Here is a 19,298-nt window from a genome sequence, read left to right as displayed (position 1 = left end):
TCTGTGTGACTGTACGACTGCTGGCCTTTTCTTGCAAGAAAATACACCTCATCAAAGACTATTGGAAATGTTTGTCTTTTATTCAGTGATAGAATTTTGTTTGCTACCACACCTCCCTAAAGGTTCTCGAGGCAACGGTAAAGCGACTCAAATTTGGCCTTACTCGTAGCCTAGCCTCCCTCATAGTCATACCATTGATAAAGACTTGGGCAACTAGAGTGGCTTGAATTTCATCTGAGACTGCTTGTCTTCTTGCCCTTGCCCTTCGTCCTCCTCCTCCTCCTCCTCCTGTGTTAACTGAGCTGAAGCTGTGCTGACTTGACTTGAGTGAACAATATTGAATGCTAGTGCTTTATACATGACAACATGGTGTAGGCAATGAGAAATTAAGGGATTTGTGTGTAGAGTTTTGCAGTGACAGTTCAACAAATCTGACTCGTGTCAAAACAGGGAATAGTGTTTATAGTTTAGTGAAATGGGTGTGCTTTTTGATAAATGGCATTATGGTTTTGAAATTTTAGTTCAAAAGCCTGGTTATAGTGTTTAAGCAATCGAGAAAAACTGTAACTGTATGGTCAAGATTCATATTGGTAATGCAGACTGTATGAAGAGTTTTGAAAATGTGGCTTACTGAACAATGCTCGTTAGCAATTGAAAAAAGCTAATTGAAAAGTAGCAAAACAGATGACACCAATCAGAATCTCAGGATAATATAAATAGGGCCACGGATGATTATGTGCTTTGGAAAATGAATCCTAGTGATGGGTTAGAGGAAGAGGAGAGGAAAATAAAAATAAAGGGGACGGGATCAAAGGATATTTTTTCCTGATGAAATACAAAGCACTATAGGTGACCATGTTCTTGTGCATGGAATGAACATGAGGGAAGTTGGTTTAAAGGCTCATTTCACTACAGAACAGGACCCTCACTATTCTATGTACAGCATATTCTGTAGCCCATCTTATACACCCTCAAACTTGTAATTGTCAGACTGATTTGTAGCAAGTACTTCTTACATTTCATATTTTTGCAGAACTAAGAGACGACTGCCTTGGGGAGGGAGAGAAAGTCTGTTGTCAGAAGACTAAGAAACTGCTTTAGTATGGCAAAATAGTCATTATCAGTACTGCAATGCAGCTTGGACGAGGATGCTTAATTTATTTCTTTATTTTTACTGTACTGTAATTGACAGTATACTGTAGAAAAACTGTAATGTGGATGCCAAACAACTCAAGAGAAGCAGAGAGAGAGAAAAAATGTCTGGGCGAGGGAGAGGAATAGTTGAAGGAGGAGAGGAGTAGTTGGATCAGGACAAGGGAGAAGAAGATTTTTTTTTTCTACTGTACATTTTATAAAGCAATGCCTCATTCACTTTTAGATAGTATGTTGCCAAGAATGCACACATTCAACACTCAACCAAAAATGTAGAATGGCTTACAGTAAAAGGAAACTGAATTATAAAAACAATGGATTTCATATTGTCTGCAGGTAGAACTGAAACGTGACAAGTTATGCAGTTTTCATAATGCTATCAACTGTTAGTATTTTGACAGTCATTGTGCTATGATTGACTATATGTTCATGTTGGATAGAAAACTAGTGCTAGTGTTTTGACAGAATTATTCAATTTTGAGTCGGGTTTGCTGTGTTTTGATAGAGTTAGTATACAGTATATAGAAAAAGGGTTTTAGCATTTTGAAATGTAGTTTGTATTTATTTAAAAAAAAAAATTAAATGTGGTTATGGCCAGAAAATTTACTATTTGGCCAACTGTGTAATTGTTGGCCAACTATTTGGCCAACAATTTTTAAACGCTTGTCAAAAAACACACACAAAAAAAAAACACAATGAGTTTGAACTCACCCAAAAGTTAAAATCCTATCATCCTTTACTCACACTCAAGTTGTTCTAAACCTGCATAATATTCTTTCTTCTGTTGAACATAAAGAAATATATTTTGAAGAATGTTGGTAACCAAATGGTTGCTGGTCCCCATTGACTTCCACAGTATAGAAAATAATAATAATACAGAAGTCAATGGGGACCAGAAACTGTTTGGTTACCAACATTCTTCAAAATATCTTCTTTTGTGTTCAGCAGAAGTAATAACTTCAAGCAGGTTTAGAACAACTTCAGGGTGAGTAAATGATGACAGGATTTTCATTTTTGGGTGAACTATCCCTTTAAAGGTACAATGTAAGATTTTTGCATTAAAATATCCCAAAATCACAAGGCCAGTGTTATATATTTTGTTAAGTTGATTACTTACAATATCCCAAATGTTTCCAACTATTTTTAAATCGTGAGAAAATTGCGATTTTAACCAAGGAAACGGGGCGTTAGAGCAGGGGTGAGCTGGGAGTCAATGGCGTCCTATCCGCGTTACCCTCGGTTTCCGCTCGTACTGCGTGGAGTCCTGGACAAATGCGGAAGTTGTAGTTGTAGCGTCTATCAAGCAACAAGCGTTAGCTTGTTTCGTGCAGTCGTTATGGAACACAATTATTCTTTACCGATTGCAGCTGGTTCTGTCGACAAAGACAAGTCCCATAAACGTAAACGTCAACGTACGGGTCAACCAAACGACCCAAGAAGAATTTGGGACAAGAAGAGAAATAAAACCAGGATCAACATCGGTGTGGCATTTCCTAAATGGAGAGAACTTCGTGACAAACTTCAACTAGAAAGAGTTGAAGTCGATCTTGCATGTGTTTTAATTGACAGGTGAGTAAGTGTTTTGACTCCTTTACTGACATAAAAATTTAATACAGAAGACGCTGTTAGTCTTACTGTTAGAATGTCTTGTTGTCTATGCATATGATGTGAAAAATCGTGAGGTCATATTCACTGCGAATACTTCTAGGCATGTTATGAACTGTTGGCTGTAATTTTGTCAAACTGTAGCTTTGGTGAAATACTTTTCACGACCTCAAATGATGTGTCAAATGTCAATTTCTTATTTAATTTTTTTATTAATTTTATATATTCCAAATGTAGCATTCGGTAATAGTTATGTTTATGTAAGGAAAGTATTATTGCTTTAGGTTATTGACATTGTTTATCTGGTGTTTATGGCCATGTAAATAAATATAGCATGTGTTATACATAAAGATTAATCAGTATTTTGGCAAATGATGTGGGTATGTTCGAATGTACTTTTACAACAATTGTTTAGAACACGTAAAACTGTGCAGCTTTATCACAACAATGAATTCGACAAATACAATAACATCTTTGGTAACCAATACAAAGCGGAGGTTTCTCCATGATTCAAAAAATCCGCAGTAAATCCGACCCGGAGCCTTCACATAGAAATAGGAATACTTGCTTTCAGAGGTAATAGCAAAACCCGCCAAGTGGATCATTTTAATGTGAGATTACAACCCCTTCACACATAGGCAATAAAAAAAAGGATTCATTTTAGTAGAAAAACTACACATAGCCCCTTTAAGGATACAAACAGTATGATAATTATTTATTAAATGCAAATTCTGTTCTTGGTTTTAGCACTACAAACTAAAAAGGTCTATTGCATCTCTAAATGCACTGTTATGGTCGACTGACATATATAGTGGGATGTGTTTGTTATTCAATCAACTCCAGAATGACGAGAAGACCAAAAACAGCACTGAATACAGTATGTTACCAGAGGAAGCAATAGCAGTCACAGTCAGAGCAAATTATATTCTAAAAACTTTTCTGGTAAGAGATTTTTAATTCATCTTTGCAAAGTGCAAAATACAAATGGGTTTTATTTTAAATGTTAATCACATGTTTTCAGCATGGTGATGTGATGGGGTGAGACAGATAGAGAGAGAGAGTTGAAATTCTGCAGGTGTCTGGCACTGTCTTGTTTTTCCGAAGGCTTTCACAATTCAGAGCATAAAAGTTTCATTGCTCTCACTCAATGCAGTGTTTCTCATGGATTATTTATTAAACGGGGAGTGGCTGTTTATCATACGTCTAATCCGGCTCAGCACAGGTACAGACTAACTGCTGTCTGCATGCTCATGGCCCGTGAGCCACAGCAGGAAAGATGTGTCTCATTCGTTTGACTCATCCTGGGTGTTCCTGAGAGCAGTGCGATGCAGTGGAGTGCTCTATTTATTTAGCTAAATCAAGATCTCAAGAAAGGAAGTTGCACTGAGATCTGTATTTTAATTACAAAACACACACAAAAAAAGGGATTGTTCTGTTTTGTTTTTCACACTTTTTTTTTTTTGCAGCAATTGCAATTATTACAATAACAGTAATACAGACATTTTAATACTGAAGTCCCCTGAGGTCATTACTTGGTATGATAATATCGGCGAGACTGACCAATCAGAATTGAGTTTTCCAGAGAGACGTGTAATAGGTTCTGTACATATTTTACCATACATTTTTTTTAAAGTGTTTGTTTAAGCATTATAAGCCAAGTAACCAAACATTACAAACTTTGATTTAAAGCAAGAAGGTTGTTTAAAATTGGTCTTGGTCAGTCTAGTTACACTTCATTTGGTTTGAAACTTACTTTGCTACAGTTAAAAAAGTATGTTCTATTGGCGGTATGGAAAATGCTGCTTCCGAAAGCAACATACAGAGCTAGGAAGGCAACAAGGCCTTTAAACGTGTCACATCCTTACTGGTAATTCTTTGTTCAATTGTGAACTCTTTTCTTCTCTTACTCTCGCTTTTAAGTATTGCAATAAAACTGAAAAACATACATCTTTGGAATTGCTTTTCATACTGTAATATTTAACTCATGATATGTTTTGTTTTAAAGTTAGAAACTTTCATCATAATGTTTGGGACAGATCATCATCTCGTCCTCCTCGTCCATGTTTTCCTATTCTGTTAATGTAGCTGCATGCCCAAACCAAAATCTGGATATTATGGTCTCTTCTCTTTTATGTCTTCCAGTTAATCTCTGGTACCCTAAATTCCTTTAATCTAAAAAAACCCAAAACAAAACAAAACACCATCTACCTGTTCTATCCTTCTCCAATTGTTATCTCGTTTCCTTTTCTCCCACATGAGCTGGTACTCATGTGTAACACCTGATCTCATTATCTGAATCCTATATAACTTTTGTGACATTTCAATCAAGACGACTGCTCTACTTTCAGTCTGTTCCCACACAGGACCCTGGGAACATGGGAATGACCCCAAGCTGAAGGTCCACAGACTCCACACGACCATTATACGGCTTTATATGGCTCGAAATGATTCTGGGTTTTCTGTTTTATTTTATTACCTCCATGCCATGTTCTGTTGGTAATTTCTCTCTGCTTCCATTCATAGTGATGCTTTACCACTTTAAACAACCACCAGCGTCTCATTTTAGGTATAAGGTTTGGTCCTTCCGTTGGGGAGAATAAATGCATTATTTCCGTCCAGTCATATTTAAATATCAAGCATAGCGTTAGTTCTGGCAGGTCACATTAGTCAAGCTCGCATCAGCTGACCCTCAGCTGATCCACATCTACCTATAGGAATACGACACCTATCACTGTATACATATAAGCTCCTTCAGTATTATCAGCAGCTATCGCGTTTCTCAGGAGCTAATTACCCTCCTCCATCCCCAGCTCCTCCTCTTGCCCAGTCAGGATTTGACATTCTGATTCCCCTTGAATCAGAATAATTATCGAATAATGCTGTACTTAAAATCTTGAATTAAATATATTTGCAAATTTTCATGTTGGTTCTGTTCTGTTTACCCTGAGGGGGGTTATTGCTGCTCTCCCTGCTCTTATCCATGCTAGGCTGCATGGATGCGCAGGGAGTTCTCGCCCAGAACTGAACCATACCGCCAATCCAAACTGTAGGCTAATTGTCAATCATATTTGACGGTAGTGGTCCTGACAGAAACACAGTTTTCATGGTCAACCTTCCATTTCTTCCAATCTGACAATTTGATGAGGCCATTGACATAGCTTTTCCAACACTTATTTTGCTAATGGCACTTGGCAGAACAAATGAGCTACCTGAGATATGTCAACATCACTACGCTAGGACCAGAAAGTGTTGTCATAGAGATGCCGTTACGCTGCTCTGATTGGTTGTCATATGCCAACAGTTAATAACAGAAGGGGAGTAAAATTACTGGCTTTTTGTTTTTGTATGATTCTGTTAAGACATTTAACACGCAAGTAGCTAGTGTTTTAAAAGGCCGTTCACACCAACCTTTGATACACATATACTTACACAATCGCTTAGTCTCTGTCCAGATTGAAATGTCCTTCAGTCAGAATCCAGACCGGAATCCGCCTACTAAGTATCTCTGGGTTAATGAAGAATGGTTGTATTGGAGTAAAAAAAAAAAAAAACAAGCTGAGAAACTTCACAAGTCTCTAGGCCTTTTTTTCCTTTACAGGGTTTGTTCGAAACATTCATTAAATAACAAACACTTCTGTATTATGTATTCTGTTCATGGGATGTGTATCAGTGCATGCTGACCAGTGCAAATGCTTTAAATAATGCCTCCAAAAAGTTATTTGCAGTTTACAAAACACACACTTGCAAGATTTTCCAGCAGCACTTGAGACTTGATGGAGTTTAAAAAAAATGTGATCTGACAGCCGCTATATTTCTTGCTTTCTCCACCTCTCACCTGTGGGCATTGATATTCCCTCCATCTCTTCTAAGCCACAGTATTCCGCCTGCCTCTCAATCTCTCTGCCTGGCAAATATTGATCTAGCAAAATGACTTCTCAAGGTTAGGGTGCTGGTTTGTGTGCTACAGTAGATAAGGCGAGGGGCTTGTCATTTGCCGTCTGCACTACTGAAGCCACGGGTGGAAGTCTGAGGTTTGCCAAAATCAGGTGTAAAATATTTTTCATCCTGACTTGTTTACTGGTTTAGGGTTTCTTTTATCCTTTTGTCTTGGTTTTGATGTCTACCGGCACCTACCGCTACTGAATCTTGAATGATATGTGTGAGGGGAGCTCTGTGTCCCCCCCCCTGCAGCTTGTCTTGCACTCATTTATATGACTAATAGCTTCATTTTAACGAGACTCAAAAGGATCAGTATCATCTTTAACCGCTGTGTTGTGTTCATATTTTGCTGCTATAATTAGGACTCAGTGTTTTGCATATCAGAGCCACACTGCTTATAAAATTACCTTCTTTTTTTTTCAGACAAACGTGCCAATCATTTCTTCAGAAAATGGGATATTAATAAAACATTTGCAGTCTATTTATGAATGCGTTAATGATGCAAAGGCATTCTCAATCTGAAAGTGTCTTCAGAGCAATTACCTTCTATTCACTGTTGAGCCTTGGACTCAGAGCTTTCATAATTCAGTTGAGATAGATATGATTAACATTTGCATTCAAAACAGATGCTTGCGCTTGTCTTTTTGTTCCTGTTTATCAGTCCATCCATACATATATTTTTAACCTTCCTCACACTGATAGAAATTAACCACCATTTGTATGTTGTAAGACTCAATTTAACATATTCAATATGACATACATTTTCATAGAAATTAAACTAACGACATAAGGAACATCTTAAGTGTGGCTAATTTACAAATGATGGCAAATGTTGGTTGAGAGTTCACACCTGTTGCTCACATCAATATATTGATCTGCAGTGAGCTGCAATACAAGCATGCTTTTAGCAATGCCTACCAAATGAGGCCTTGCGATCAAATGTAAATATGACAGGTTTAAATTTTTTAAATCATATTAAGCTAGAAGTCAGCCAAACACTTCAGAAACATGCTGTGAAATGGCATCTTCTCACAAATTATGCATAGCATAAAAATGTTGTCTGCATTTTGTTCAGGGCTTTTAGTATTTCATGGGTGCTTGAACTCTTATTTCAATACATCCTCTTATGATTTAAAAGCCTGAGATCACACAGACATGGACAAATATGTCAGTGAAACCACAAGCTAAACAACACAGGATGTATAAATCTTCGTAGTCTTAAAAAAAACAACTTCCTATAGAGATAGGAAGACTTTAGAGAGCGGGTTTATAGTGTTACTGTGTGTGTTGAAGTGTGTAACGTTTGACACAACACGTTTTTAATGTCTCTTGCCCTTGCAGGGTCAGTCATGGCATCCACATGGTGCCCTAGATCTTATTGACACAGCAGGCAGGAGGGACGGAGAGGGCACTGTCAGTCTGTTCACCTGACAAACAACTCAGTACTCCAAATCCGGTGTGTTCATGTAGCCTCAGGGACTATGGGCACTACCGTGACCTTTTTATTTCGCTTGACTTTGGAGAATGGGGTGTAAAATAGTCAAGTGTCATCCCTGCAACATACTGAGAGACCTGCAAAAGTGTGAATGTAAACCCTGCGGTGATATGATAGTTTGTTTTGGTGACAAAGAGAGGAGTACAAACTAGTTTGTAAAGAAAAAAAAAGACTGCTGATGTGTTCAGAGCTGCTGATTGGTTATGTTCATTAGTGGAAATAAGAAGCAACACTTGGTTTTGACCAGTAAGCACACACCAAGGGGATTCTAAAAATCAATAGTCATGTTGAGTTTATCTGAAAACAAACTGTATAATTAATGCTTTCATTGATTTGCTCTGCAGGGGAATGTCAGTTGTTGATCATTATGAGTATCTGAGATGAAGCCTGAGGGCACTGCTCAACACCTCAAAAAAACACTTCATCTTTTATGACTATCCCCTAAATATATAGGATATAGATGAGAACTGCACTCTCATTCTTTATTGATAAGGCATTGGGTATCATGAAATAATATCTCAGGTTAATGTTAATTTCTACATACACTTAAGAGTGTGGCGTCTGTAAGATGTTTAAATGTTTTCGAAAGAAGTCACTTATTTATCACCAAGGCTGCATTTATTTGATAAAAAAAAAAAAAAAAGGAAAATTGTGAAATAACTATTTTGTATTTTAATATGTTTTTATATGTAATTTATTCCTGCGATGGAAAAGCTGATAAAGAAACAATTAGACATTTGCTGTCAATGTTTTCAACATTGTTGCTTAATGTTTTTGTTGAAACTGTGATACATTTAAAAAAATCAGGATTCTTTGATGAATATAAAGTTAATAACTGCAATTATTTTGAAACACTAATCTTTTTTTAACATTATAAATGTATTTACACTGTCACTTTTGTTCAATGCATTCTTATGAATAAGTTTTTATTTCTTTCAATAATAAAAAAATCTTACTGACCTCATACTTTTGAACAGTACAGCAATACATTTTTAACATTAAAAAATGCTAATGCAAACATTAAGCTAATGTATTATGATCAAATATTAATTAATCATCTACTGTATGTATAAATGAACCTTTATTAATAAATGTAGATCTCTAATGACAACTCTTGGAGTGATTGGCATGGTAATGGGTATGACAATGTTGTACGTTTGGTCTTGGCGGTATAGATCTGCTACGCTGCTGCTGCTTCAGAGCAAGTACAGGACTTGCTACTGCCAATACATACACAACACACCGCTGTGAGTAAGTAAGACATGCTGCTGCTGTACAATATAGCAAACATGAATTACCCGTAGCAGATCTATACAGGTGGAGCTGGGGAAGGTGCTAAAGCAAATGCTACCCAAGTATTTGAAGGTTGAGCAGCGAGCTCATTGGCTACTGATACGACAGGAACCAATCAGCTACGCCCTACAGATAACGATGTGATTATGAACAGGTGAGTAAAAGGACCTATTAGCATGCACCATCTAGAGCAGAGGTCTTCAATCCTGCTCCTGGAGGGCCACTGTCCTGCAGAGTTTAGTTCCAACCTGCTTCAGCACACCTGCCTTTGAATATTCAAGCAATTCTGAAGAGCTTGATGAGCTGATTCAGGTGTGTTTGATTAGGGTTGGAACTAAAATTGCAGGACAGTGGCCCTCCAGGAGCAGGACTGAAGACCTCTGATCTAGAGTTTCATGCCAGAACTTTGTATTTCAATGTTAGTTGAACTGAACCTTATTAAATTTTAAGAGAGAATCATACCAAAAGTGGTTTTAAACACCACTGTGATTTTCCTTCAACATGTTAAGATCATTACCATACTGGTTTCAGGAACAGAATAAAGAAAGATTTGTATATTCTTCAAATTTTCTACTAAAGAGAAGCAACATAGTTGATACTGATATGTTCATATTTCTCTCTCAGTTGTGTATTTAGGGTACACTTTAAAAAGACTTGAATGTAGCCATTACAAATGAGTATGCAGAATTTGAATTTGTCTCCCTTGTAGAACGTATCTGTTATAAAGGCGAGCGTCTCGTACACTCTAGTCTACAGATGATATTGTACACATGGCTGTCAAAGGCTAAGACAGCTTCAGTCTCTATACAGTACATACTCTGAGAGTATGAAGAGATTCTACAAAACCTTTGTTCCCTAGGATCTAACGTCACGTGGACGATGCCTCCACAAACATGCAGTTTCGCTGATTCATTTCTCTTTAAAGCTTCTTTTATATAAAACAAAAAGTTACGAGATCAAAAGATTTACAGATTGTTTTTCTTTCAGTTGTTTTCAACCTATCTTTTCTACTTCAAATAATAATAAAAAAACTTTAAACATGGCACTTTGAAAACATCCACGAGGAATTCTCAATTTTATTTTAGAACAAAATTTACAAAGCCATTCAAACAGTCTGTATTTTATGTAATTACGTCTTTTAAACTCAACTTCAAAAAAATCATGAATATTCAAAATACACTTTGACTTCACTGCTGTCTCTCATTATATACAAATATGTACAGGCAAGGAAATTCAGCGTCTCACAGTCATATATATCTGTACTGAAAAAAAAGAGATCTCCATATCTGTTTGTATGTATGTAATTGTATAAATGCAACCAGACCTGGTCCAAACTTAGTTTTTGTGATTGGCTGGTTGGCAGTCTTTAGAATGCTCCGAAAGGGTTGGCTCAAATAGAGGTCCCATGGCTTGGATCAATGGCTTCTGGGATGGGTCCCCCGGGCACTGCCTGGTAAGAGATGGGCATAGGTGTCTTTACGGGGCTCTGGCGGAAAAGGCCTCCGTTGGGCGCCCGGTGTTTGCAGCGCATGGAGGGCGGCAGAGTGGAACTGCTGAGAGGGAGGGGGAGGCTCCGTCCGGGCACGCGGCCGACCCCAGGACCCTCTTGGAGGAACGAAGTCACGGACAGGCCCCCACGGGGGAAATCTCTCATGGCTTCCTGGGAGCTCTGCTGTGGACGCATGCTGCCCATGTCCAGGGCAGAGATCTCCAGAGACTGACCTGGCAGCTGCTTGTGCGCCAGATCGTCCTCCATCAGCCCACTCAAACGCTGGTGAACCTGCTCCAGATCCATTTCTTTGTCCTGGGAATGACAAAGAAACAGGACGACTGAGACAGAGTCTAAGGTGAAGGAAAGATGAAAAGGTGGGAATTGATTTGTGTGGTGGAAGGCGGAAAGAAAATGAGACGTGACAAGCAAAAATGTAAGGGACACTGAAGCAAAAACAGACGTGAATGAAAGGAACATGGAAGTGCATGCAATCTTTCAGAAAAGGTGTTTTTCCAAGGGCTCCAACAATCACATCAGCTCTGATTAATGATACCAATTACAAAACGTACTACTGACAGCACGGAATAATCTCATAAAAATAAAATCAAATCCATCTCGTCTCCCACCCGCTCCAGCAAGCAAAAGGTCTGAATGCTAAAACAAGCTTCATATCTGAAAAGTTATAAAAAATCAATGATGCAAATGAGAGTATGTGCTGGGAAACATGGGCCATAAATTGAATTGCAAACACAAGCCCCGGCGCTGCAATGTTTCGGGCTTATTTCGGAGGAGCCATGAAAAAGGTATTTCTTCATTCTTTGATACGCACTGCCGTGAAATAGCTTCGGTCATGCGCCAGTGATGCCGTGGCGTGCCACTTAATGAAAGAATCAAGCCAACATTAACAGGCTGCTAACTGCTTACATTTTTTCCACACAGTTCTGATAGTCATTTAATTCTCCTGCCACGCATCCTCCGTAAGAGAGTAAGGAGGGTGGACTCGATACTATGAAGCTTTCAGTAAACGCTGATAACCGTTACATCCAGGACTACTCTGTTAATCACTGTCCTTCTTCTCTGTTTAGTACAAGTCAGCTCAGTAATGCATCCTTTCCATTTCAAAGGGATTGTTCGCTCCAAAATGAAAATTGTCATCATTCACTCACCCTCTTGTCATTCCAAACCTGTATCACTTTCCTCCTTCTTTGGAACACAAAAGTAGTTCATCGGGGTCCAAAATGTTCTTTTGGACCCCATTGACTTTTTTTTTATATGGACAAAAACAGGTTATAAATGTTTCTAAGAAAGAAATTCATACTGGTTTAGAACGACATGACAGAGTAATCGAATTTTCACTTTTGGGTGAATCAGCTCTTTAACTCAATTGCAGAGGTCTTCGGGGTCGATGCCAGCGGATCAGCTGTATAGTCTACAGTTTTGTACCATTTATGGGTAATTAGAGGTGTCACATTATGAGACTATGTTTCTGAGTCATAAGATCAATGAAGAGATAATTACTGTAGAGCTCATGAAGCTGTACTAGACAGTCTGAATGTGCCTCTAATTAAAAATGCATTAATTTGCCATTAAAATACACCAATTTGGGGCACTTACAGCTGTGACAAACAACACAACTGGAGGCCAATCTCTTTTTGGATTCCAGATTGCAAAATTTTGGGACATCGGTGTGGCCACTGAATGGGTGATCTGATGGATGACAAACAGATGATGAATTTGATGAGAATGCCGAGCGAAATGGAGAGGCGCACACAGTGGGATTCCTGTTAGTGCTGCTTTGGCAAAGAGATTCCATGAATAAAATAATCAGTCTCTAAACAGAAAGTACTTATTAATCCACACAATATGGATAAATTAATCTTTCTGACTATGCCTGGGTGTCTGTCATCAGTTAGTTCTCTATGCATGAGTGAGTCATAATTACCTCACCCACCCACATCCACATATGTAATCTGATTTATCTAGAGTCCTAACCCGCTCCAGGAGAACGCGTGTCCTTCCTCTAAATGACTTCATATTCTCAAGCCCTGTTCACCCCACTGACAGGTATCCCTGCTCAGGTCTCGGCTGACCTGTGTAAAAAGCCTGCGTGTCTTCCCAGTCTCTTTCTCTCTCTGGCCAAACGTCCCGTGTGCATCCTGCAGCAGTTGCAATTTCATTATATGCCAATGAGCCAGATGCCATCTCCAGGGTGCAGCCCTTAGTGTCCTGTATGAGACCAATGAGAACCTGTGACTACCTGGACATTGGCATATAATTGCAATAAGAAGACACAGAGAAGGATATAAAACGTAAAATGTGTAAAGTTGGTTATTGTGTGGTTCTTATTGCTTGCCAGAGCTCCAATCACTCCCTTCTTACAGTGTATATCATAACCAAAAACAAAACCATACATAAAAGAAACACTCAAATTGTACAGGCATATGGCAGACTGAACACCTTAAAGCGAGAACAAGAAGTCGGTGAAAGCAATATAGTCTGAAAGCCAGTAAACGTTTTTATCTCTTTATGTGGTACTAATTCAAACCCAGTCAAATTTCAAGCAGTTGACAAATGGTAGTCATAATACAGAAGTCTGATCGCTATTATTCAACAATGTCTGCAAAATTTAATATTATGTTATTGATAATCAACATTCCTGAGCTATAATATGTGGTTTATGAGCTGTTGCTCTCGCCAACGTGCTTGCCTCAACTCAAGATATCACCAAAGGGAAAGGAGAGAAGGAGAGAAGACAAGGACGGAAGAGTAACTGCAGAACACTTGAACAAAAGTCAATCAGTCACTGGCTTTCTCATTGCACACACTTTAGTTTAGGGATCCAGGAACAACCTTTGCCTAACAACCTAGCTGAAGCAGCAGAAGACATGGAATTGACTGATATTGCAAATTGGGGATGTTTGTATGCAGAAAGTTACTTGGAAACATCATTTTAAATAATAGAACTAAATAAGTAGTTGCCCATAACAAAGAGCTAATGGATTTGAATACAAAAGCTATCATATACACTTAAAGGGACAGTACATCAAAAAAAAATTCTGTGATCATTTTCTGTGGTTCCAAGCTCGTATGATTTGTGTGGAACACAAAAGAAAATATTTTGAAGGATGTTTTAGCAGTTTAATCCATTATAAAGTCACCGGGACCCCAAAATTCAAAGCTCCAAAATGGACATGGACAAGTAGCGTGAAATTATTGTTATTTTTGCACATCTTGTGACCAAAACAGTATGATATTTGTGGTTGAATCATATGGATTAATTTCACGCTATTTTAATGTAGTCCATGAAGGTTGAAAGTTTTAAGTCCCGTTGACTTTTACAAGAGGCAACTGGCTTTTGAGATGTAGATGTAGTTGTAGTAGTATAGATTTTTTTAATGCCCTGTCAACACCTGAGGCTATCTTCATGGCAAAAAATACAAGAGTTGTATAAATACAATAAAAATAATTAAAACCAAACAAAAAGAAAAGTACAGTTAAGATTATATTGGATGTTTTACAGTTACATAAGATAAAAAAAATCTAAAACCTTTCCTGGTAAAATCTTACTTACTCGTTAAGGGAACTTACAGCATACAAATGTTGTCTACTTGCATTAAAAGAGGGGCAGTCCAATAAAATATGTTTAATGGAAAGGGGGGGGGGGGGGGGGGGGGCATACATAGAGTTGGGTCTTCATCTTAAAGACTTGTGTGAGCGTTGCACAAAAAAATGCACTAAAATTTACTAATTGTAAAGGCTGATTAATGTGAGCGTGAGCCAAAATGTTTGGAAAAGTCCAGCATATGTCACCAGAGAGAAGTCTGACGTATTTTGATTAAACATTATGAAGTCAAACTAAAAAAATAACATATGTATAGATGAATCATAAAAAAAAAAAAATCAACAACATGCATTTAACTCTTTCCCTGCCACTGACGGAAATTTCCATCATTTGTGTGAAAACGCTTCCCCGCCATTGACAGAATTTTCCGTGTTTTCACTGTTATATGGTAGGGGGCACTATGACGTCTTCTGAAAAAGTAATGAATCTCCTGATCAAAACACGTGCGAGGAAGATGCAGAAACAAGCAATCTCATGTTATCATATGCATATGTAAAATAACGTGATCAACATTAAACAGCATTTAAATCAAAACTGCCTAATGTTAAAGAATGAAATGTCGACCCAGGAAGTTGTATAGGACTGTGAAGCTTTGTTGTGAAGGTGTTAATGGATTCAATCTACACTATCTATGTTTTAATCATCGTTCTGAATCGGATCCAGGCTTTGACAAAAACACGATTTTCTCAGCTTTTTGCTCAAAATGTATTGGTGAAAAAGAATGCTTTTTTTTTTGTTTAAAAGCAGAGGGTCTGGTCTTTCTTTTGTTATATTTCATGTTCAGACATTCATACAACAAATTATTCTGGGGGCCATGAAATTGTATAAAAAACGGCAAGTTGGTGGCTGGCAACTTTTTAAAAACACGCTGGCGGAGAAAGAGTTAAAAATAAATGTTTACACTTTAAAAATTCTCCACAGTGTCTTTTGTGTTCCATGGAAGAAAGTAATTCATACGGGTTTGGAATGACATTAGGGTGAGTAAATGTTGACTGAGTTTTCATATTTGGGTGAACTATCCCTGTAAATAATAAGTGATTTGATCTGTTTTTTTTTTCTTAGGTATTTTGTGCTTTTTTGAGTGACTCCCTCCCCCTTCACCCTTCCCTCTTGCCTTCTCTTTGGCAACACTTCAGCAAATGGGAGGCAGTAAGTTCTTGATGATCACACCTATAGCTGGGTGTACTGGAGCTCGACTAAATCAGGGCTTGCATCAGTGGCGTCTGGATCCATAAAGTAGAGTGTGGCAGTGGCTGTACAGTCCTGGGCGCGGTGGGCAGGGGTTGGCCGTAGTTTGGCCGCCTGTGGGGTCACCTCTTTTGGCTGTGCCCGTTGGCAGCGTGGCCCGTTCCACCAAGACTCCAGAGCGGCCACCAGGCAGGCCAGCAGCAGCCCCGCTGCTAGGATGCAGAAGACCCCAGCGAAGCTGTGCAGTCTCAGGGCACGACCCTCCGGCTGAGGCTCCGCGTGCTTGTCCAGGTCACAGCGACCTTTCCGAGGCCACCACTTCTGCTTTAGAATGTCAAGGTCTCCTTTCTCCTGCAGGTCAAGGATCCTGAAGAGAAGAGGAAAGTATCTTGTTATGAGAATCGTGGCATGAATCTGTCATTGCTTTAATTTAGCCTTATATATTGCTTTGCTGAACACTTTATTAGCAAGAGGACAAAGAAAATGAAGCTCTGAAAAGTATACATATGACTGAAAGGGGATAATGAGGCAAATATTGCATTCAGTGGTCAAGAAAAAAATGACAAAGCAACAATTGATGGAAACATAGTACTTCTGGTTTCAGACAATAATTGTCTCTTCATATAAAAGGCAGAGATACAAGGTCCTCAGATAGTGTTAACAAAACACTGAAAAAAAAAATACTTCTATTACAATCTTATAAATGAGCTTTATCTTTATTCATTGACATGTTTTCTTCCTAGTTATTCATTTAAATGCAGGAGACGTTCAGAAAGAGAAAGTATTTGTAAAGAATCCAGAGCAAAAGGACAATAACTATTCATAGAAAGGAAAATGTCAAAGGTCTGTTCAACTGCAATCGTCCTGGGTATTAATTTAAAATGTGCTTGATTCTAATTCCCCATAACAGACCGGCAGGTGATTGTAGAGGATCCTTCATGGAAATGCATTTCAAGGCCTTGATGTTCCTGCTATGTGCATTATTAATTGCCGACGAGCTTACCTCCCTAAAGCTAATTAGTATGTGAGCAGAGCGTCGGTACGAGCTGAAAATATGAATGCAAATGATAGTCAAACAAATGAAGGGCTGCAGGGTGAGGTGCTTTAAAGCCAGTGGAGAGAAGAAAGGATGGGTGGGAATGAAGATAAATGCAACGAAGAGCAGCAACTGGTGAATCAACACGATTCATCGGTTCTCCGGCAAGACTGCGTCTGCCAAGGAAATAAATGTAATGTAAATGAGAGAAAGGACAGATGATGAAAGAAAAGGGGAAACAATCCATCACAGTCAGGCACTGTGATGTTTGCGAAGCTTTGGAGCTTGATATTGACTTGCAATGATTGAAACGATGGTGTCTATCCTTCAGCTAGTTTAACGACTTGTATCGTTCTTTGTGATCATATTGCACATATACACTGAAAGGAAGTGCTCACTTCTGCGAGAAGAGATCTCTGTAGGGGCTGCCGTGCTGCAGAGCCAGGCCATATCCTTTGCTGCTCATGCTGTTTCCTGTGACCACCAGCGTACAATCATCATCTGTCAGAGCTGCATACTCTAACACCGCCAAGTCCCACAGGAAGGCGTATGGATCCCGCTTCACCTGAGAAACCAAACACATGCATGGTACAGTGTTTCATTTGCCCATTTATGGCAGAACATCATGCCATAAATACTTGTGGTTTTGATAATAGTAACGTAAACACAGCCTGAGGTTTTCCTGAGATGGAGAGCTTCTTCTTTTAGTCGCTCAGTTCTTGTCAGACAGGTCACAGACATCATTCAGAATGAAAGATGTTTATTTTTCACTGAAAGTCATGAGATGGCTTTGAACTTGTCTCTTCTCTGGAAACTAGCCACCCCCGCTTTCTTTTTCAAGAGATTAACTCTCTCTCTCCCCCTCTCTCTCTCTCTCTTTGGAAAATGGCTTTCCCCCACCACACTAAATAAAGCAGCACAAGCGTCCGCTTTCCTTTCTGTCTCTTTTAAACTCAGGCTCTATCGCAGCCACACAGTTATGACAACTTTCATATGACAAGTACACAGAAAAAAATGGATGTCAAAGAAGAAATGACAAAGAAGCTATCGTCCCCTGGCTCTTCCATATAAATATGAAATTTTCCCTATACCTTTGTAAAGTACTACAAATACCTGTCACTGCCTGAAATTATATTTATTGTTTGGCTTTCAAGTGTACATCTATTAGTAGGATTTTCATACTCTCAACCTATTAAAGCACTGATTAAATAACAAATCAAAGGTATACAAGTTTCCGGTTTGGAGAATGTGCATCAGTTAAACAAAGACAATGACCTCTAAAAGACAGGATGAAGGGACACAGACATGCAGTAGGAATAACTAAACCAGTTGTTTATCAGGTTTATATGAGATTCAATGGGTACATTCATTATCTCCCCCCCCCCTTGAAATTTTTAGCAGCCATTACTCCAGTCTTCAGTGTCACATGATCCTGCAGAAATCATTTCAATTTGATTTGGTGCTCAAGAAAACATTTTCATTAGTACTAATAAAAAAAATTGTATGCCATCTTTAAAGCAAGATGGATTATGATTGGCTGTCAATGTTTTTATCATGCATCAGCTGGTAAAAAAAAAAAAAAATGTTTCAAAAGGGATTCCAACAATATAATTTTCCTAGCCTTTATCGTTTTCATTAACATCCTTGGTGTGAACAGGCTTTTATTCAGCAAGGATTCATTCAATTGATTAAAAATGACAGTAAAGACATTTCATGTTACAAAAGATTTCTGTTTTAAATAAATGCTGTTTTTTTTTTTTTTACTTTTTATTCATCAGAACCCTGGAAAAAATGTGTCATGGTTTGTATCATGGTGGGGGTCGGGGAGGGGTGTTGGAGTTCAAAGAGAGTTTTAATGTGACCATATATAAATCAGTGTTTCTCAAACTTGGTCCTGGAGGGCCACTGTCCTGCAGAGTTTAGCTCCAACCCTGATCAAACACAACTACCTGTGAGTTTCTAGTGATCCTGAAGACACTGATTAGCTTGCTCAGGCGTGTTTGATCAGGGTTGGAGCTAAACTCTGCAGGACAGTGGCCCTCCATGACCGAGTTTGAGAAACACTGATATAAAGTATATATGGAAAATTTCTAATGTGATACATGTGTATTTACTCCTGGACATTGTTAACAAACACATTAAACTACTGAAGGTGAAATGTGTAGCTGTTAGAGAATAATTTTTTTAGTCCACAGGGACAAAAGTGGCCATAGTTGAATAAACATAAATCTTTTGGGCAATTACTGGCAGTTAAATACTTCAGCATGGATGGCCTGACAATAGCATTATTCAACACCATCCAAAGTGCTGGGTTGCAGACATACAGGCCTCTATTTCTCTGTGTCTTATCGCTTTTCATTATTCTACTTAATAAATCAGTTCTGAGCCTGCTGAATGGTTAGCTTAATAGCCAGTTATGAAAAAGATTCATGGTTTTGGTTATGTCTCCTGTAAAAAGCATGCCAGTGGATATGTG

General features: G+C 38.5%; 1 protein-coding gene across 3 annotated transcripts in view; it reads right to left on the bottom strand.

Moving 5' to 3' along the window:
* Nucleotides 1–10,527: 10,527 nt before the first annotated feature.
* The window catches only part of grid1a (glutamate receptor, ionotropic, delta 1a), a 293,828-nt gene continuing 285,057 nt past the window's right edge, over nucleotides 10,528–19,298 (bottom strand). Inside the window, exons 14-17 of one of the 3 annotated variants that reach the window (XM_084393493.1) lie at nucleotides 17,221–17,387; nucleotides 15,913–16,153; nucleotides 13,067–13,202; nucleotides 10,769–11,288 (exon numbers count right to left, since the gene is read on the bottom strand). In XM_084393493.1, coding sequence (XP_084249619.1) covers nucleotides 10,900–11,288; nucleotides 13,067–13,202; nucleotides 15,913–16,153; nucleotides 17,221–17,387 — 933 coding nt within the window. In that variant the 3' untranslated portion in view covers nucleotides 10,769–10,899. Of the gene's footprint in view, nucleotides 11,289–13,066; nucleotides 13,203–15,768; nucleotides 16,154–17,220; nucleotides 17,388–19,298 lie in introns of all 3 variants that reach the window. The other 2 variants (XM_084393494.1, XM_084393495.1) reach the window with 2 other exon arrangements.

The sequence above is a fragment of the Rutilus rutilus genome, assembly GCF_951802725.1.
Source record: "Rutilus rutilus genome assembly, chromosome: 21".
Lineage (NCBI taxonomy): Eukaryota > Metazoa > Chordata > Actinopteri > Cypriniformes > Leuciscidae > Rutilus > Rutilus rutilus.
The sequence above is the reverse complement of the archived record's forward strand: the minus strand, read 5'-3'. Positions and strand labels throughout refer to the sequence as shown.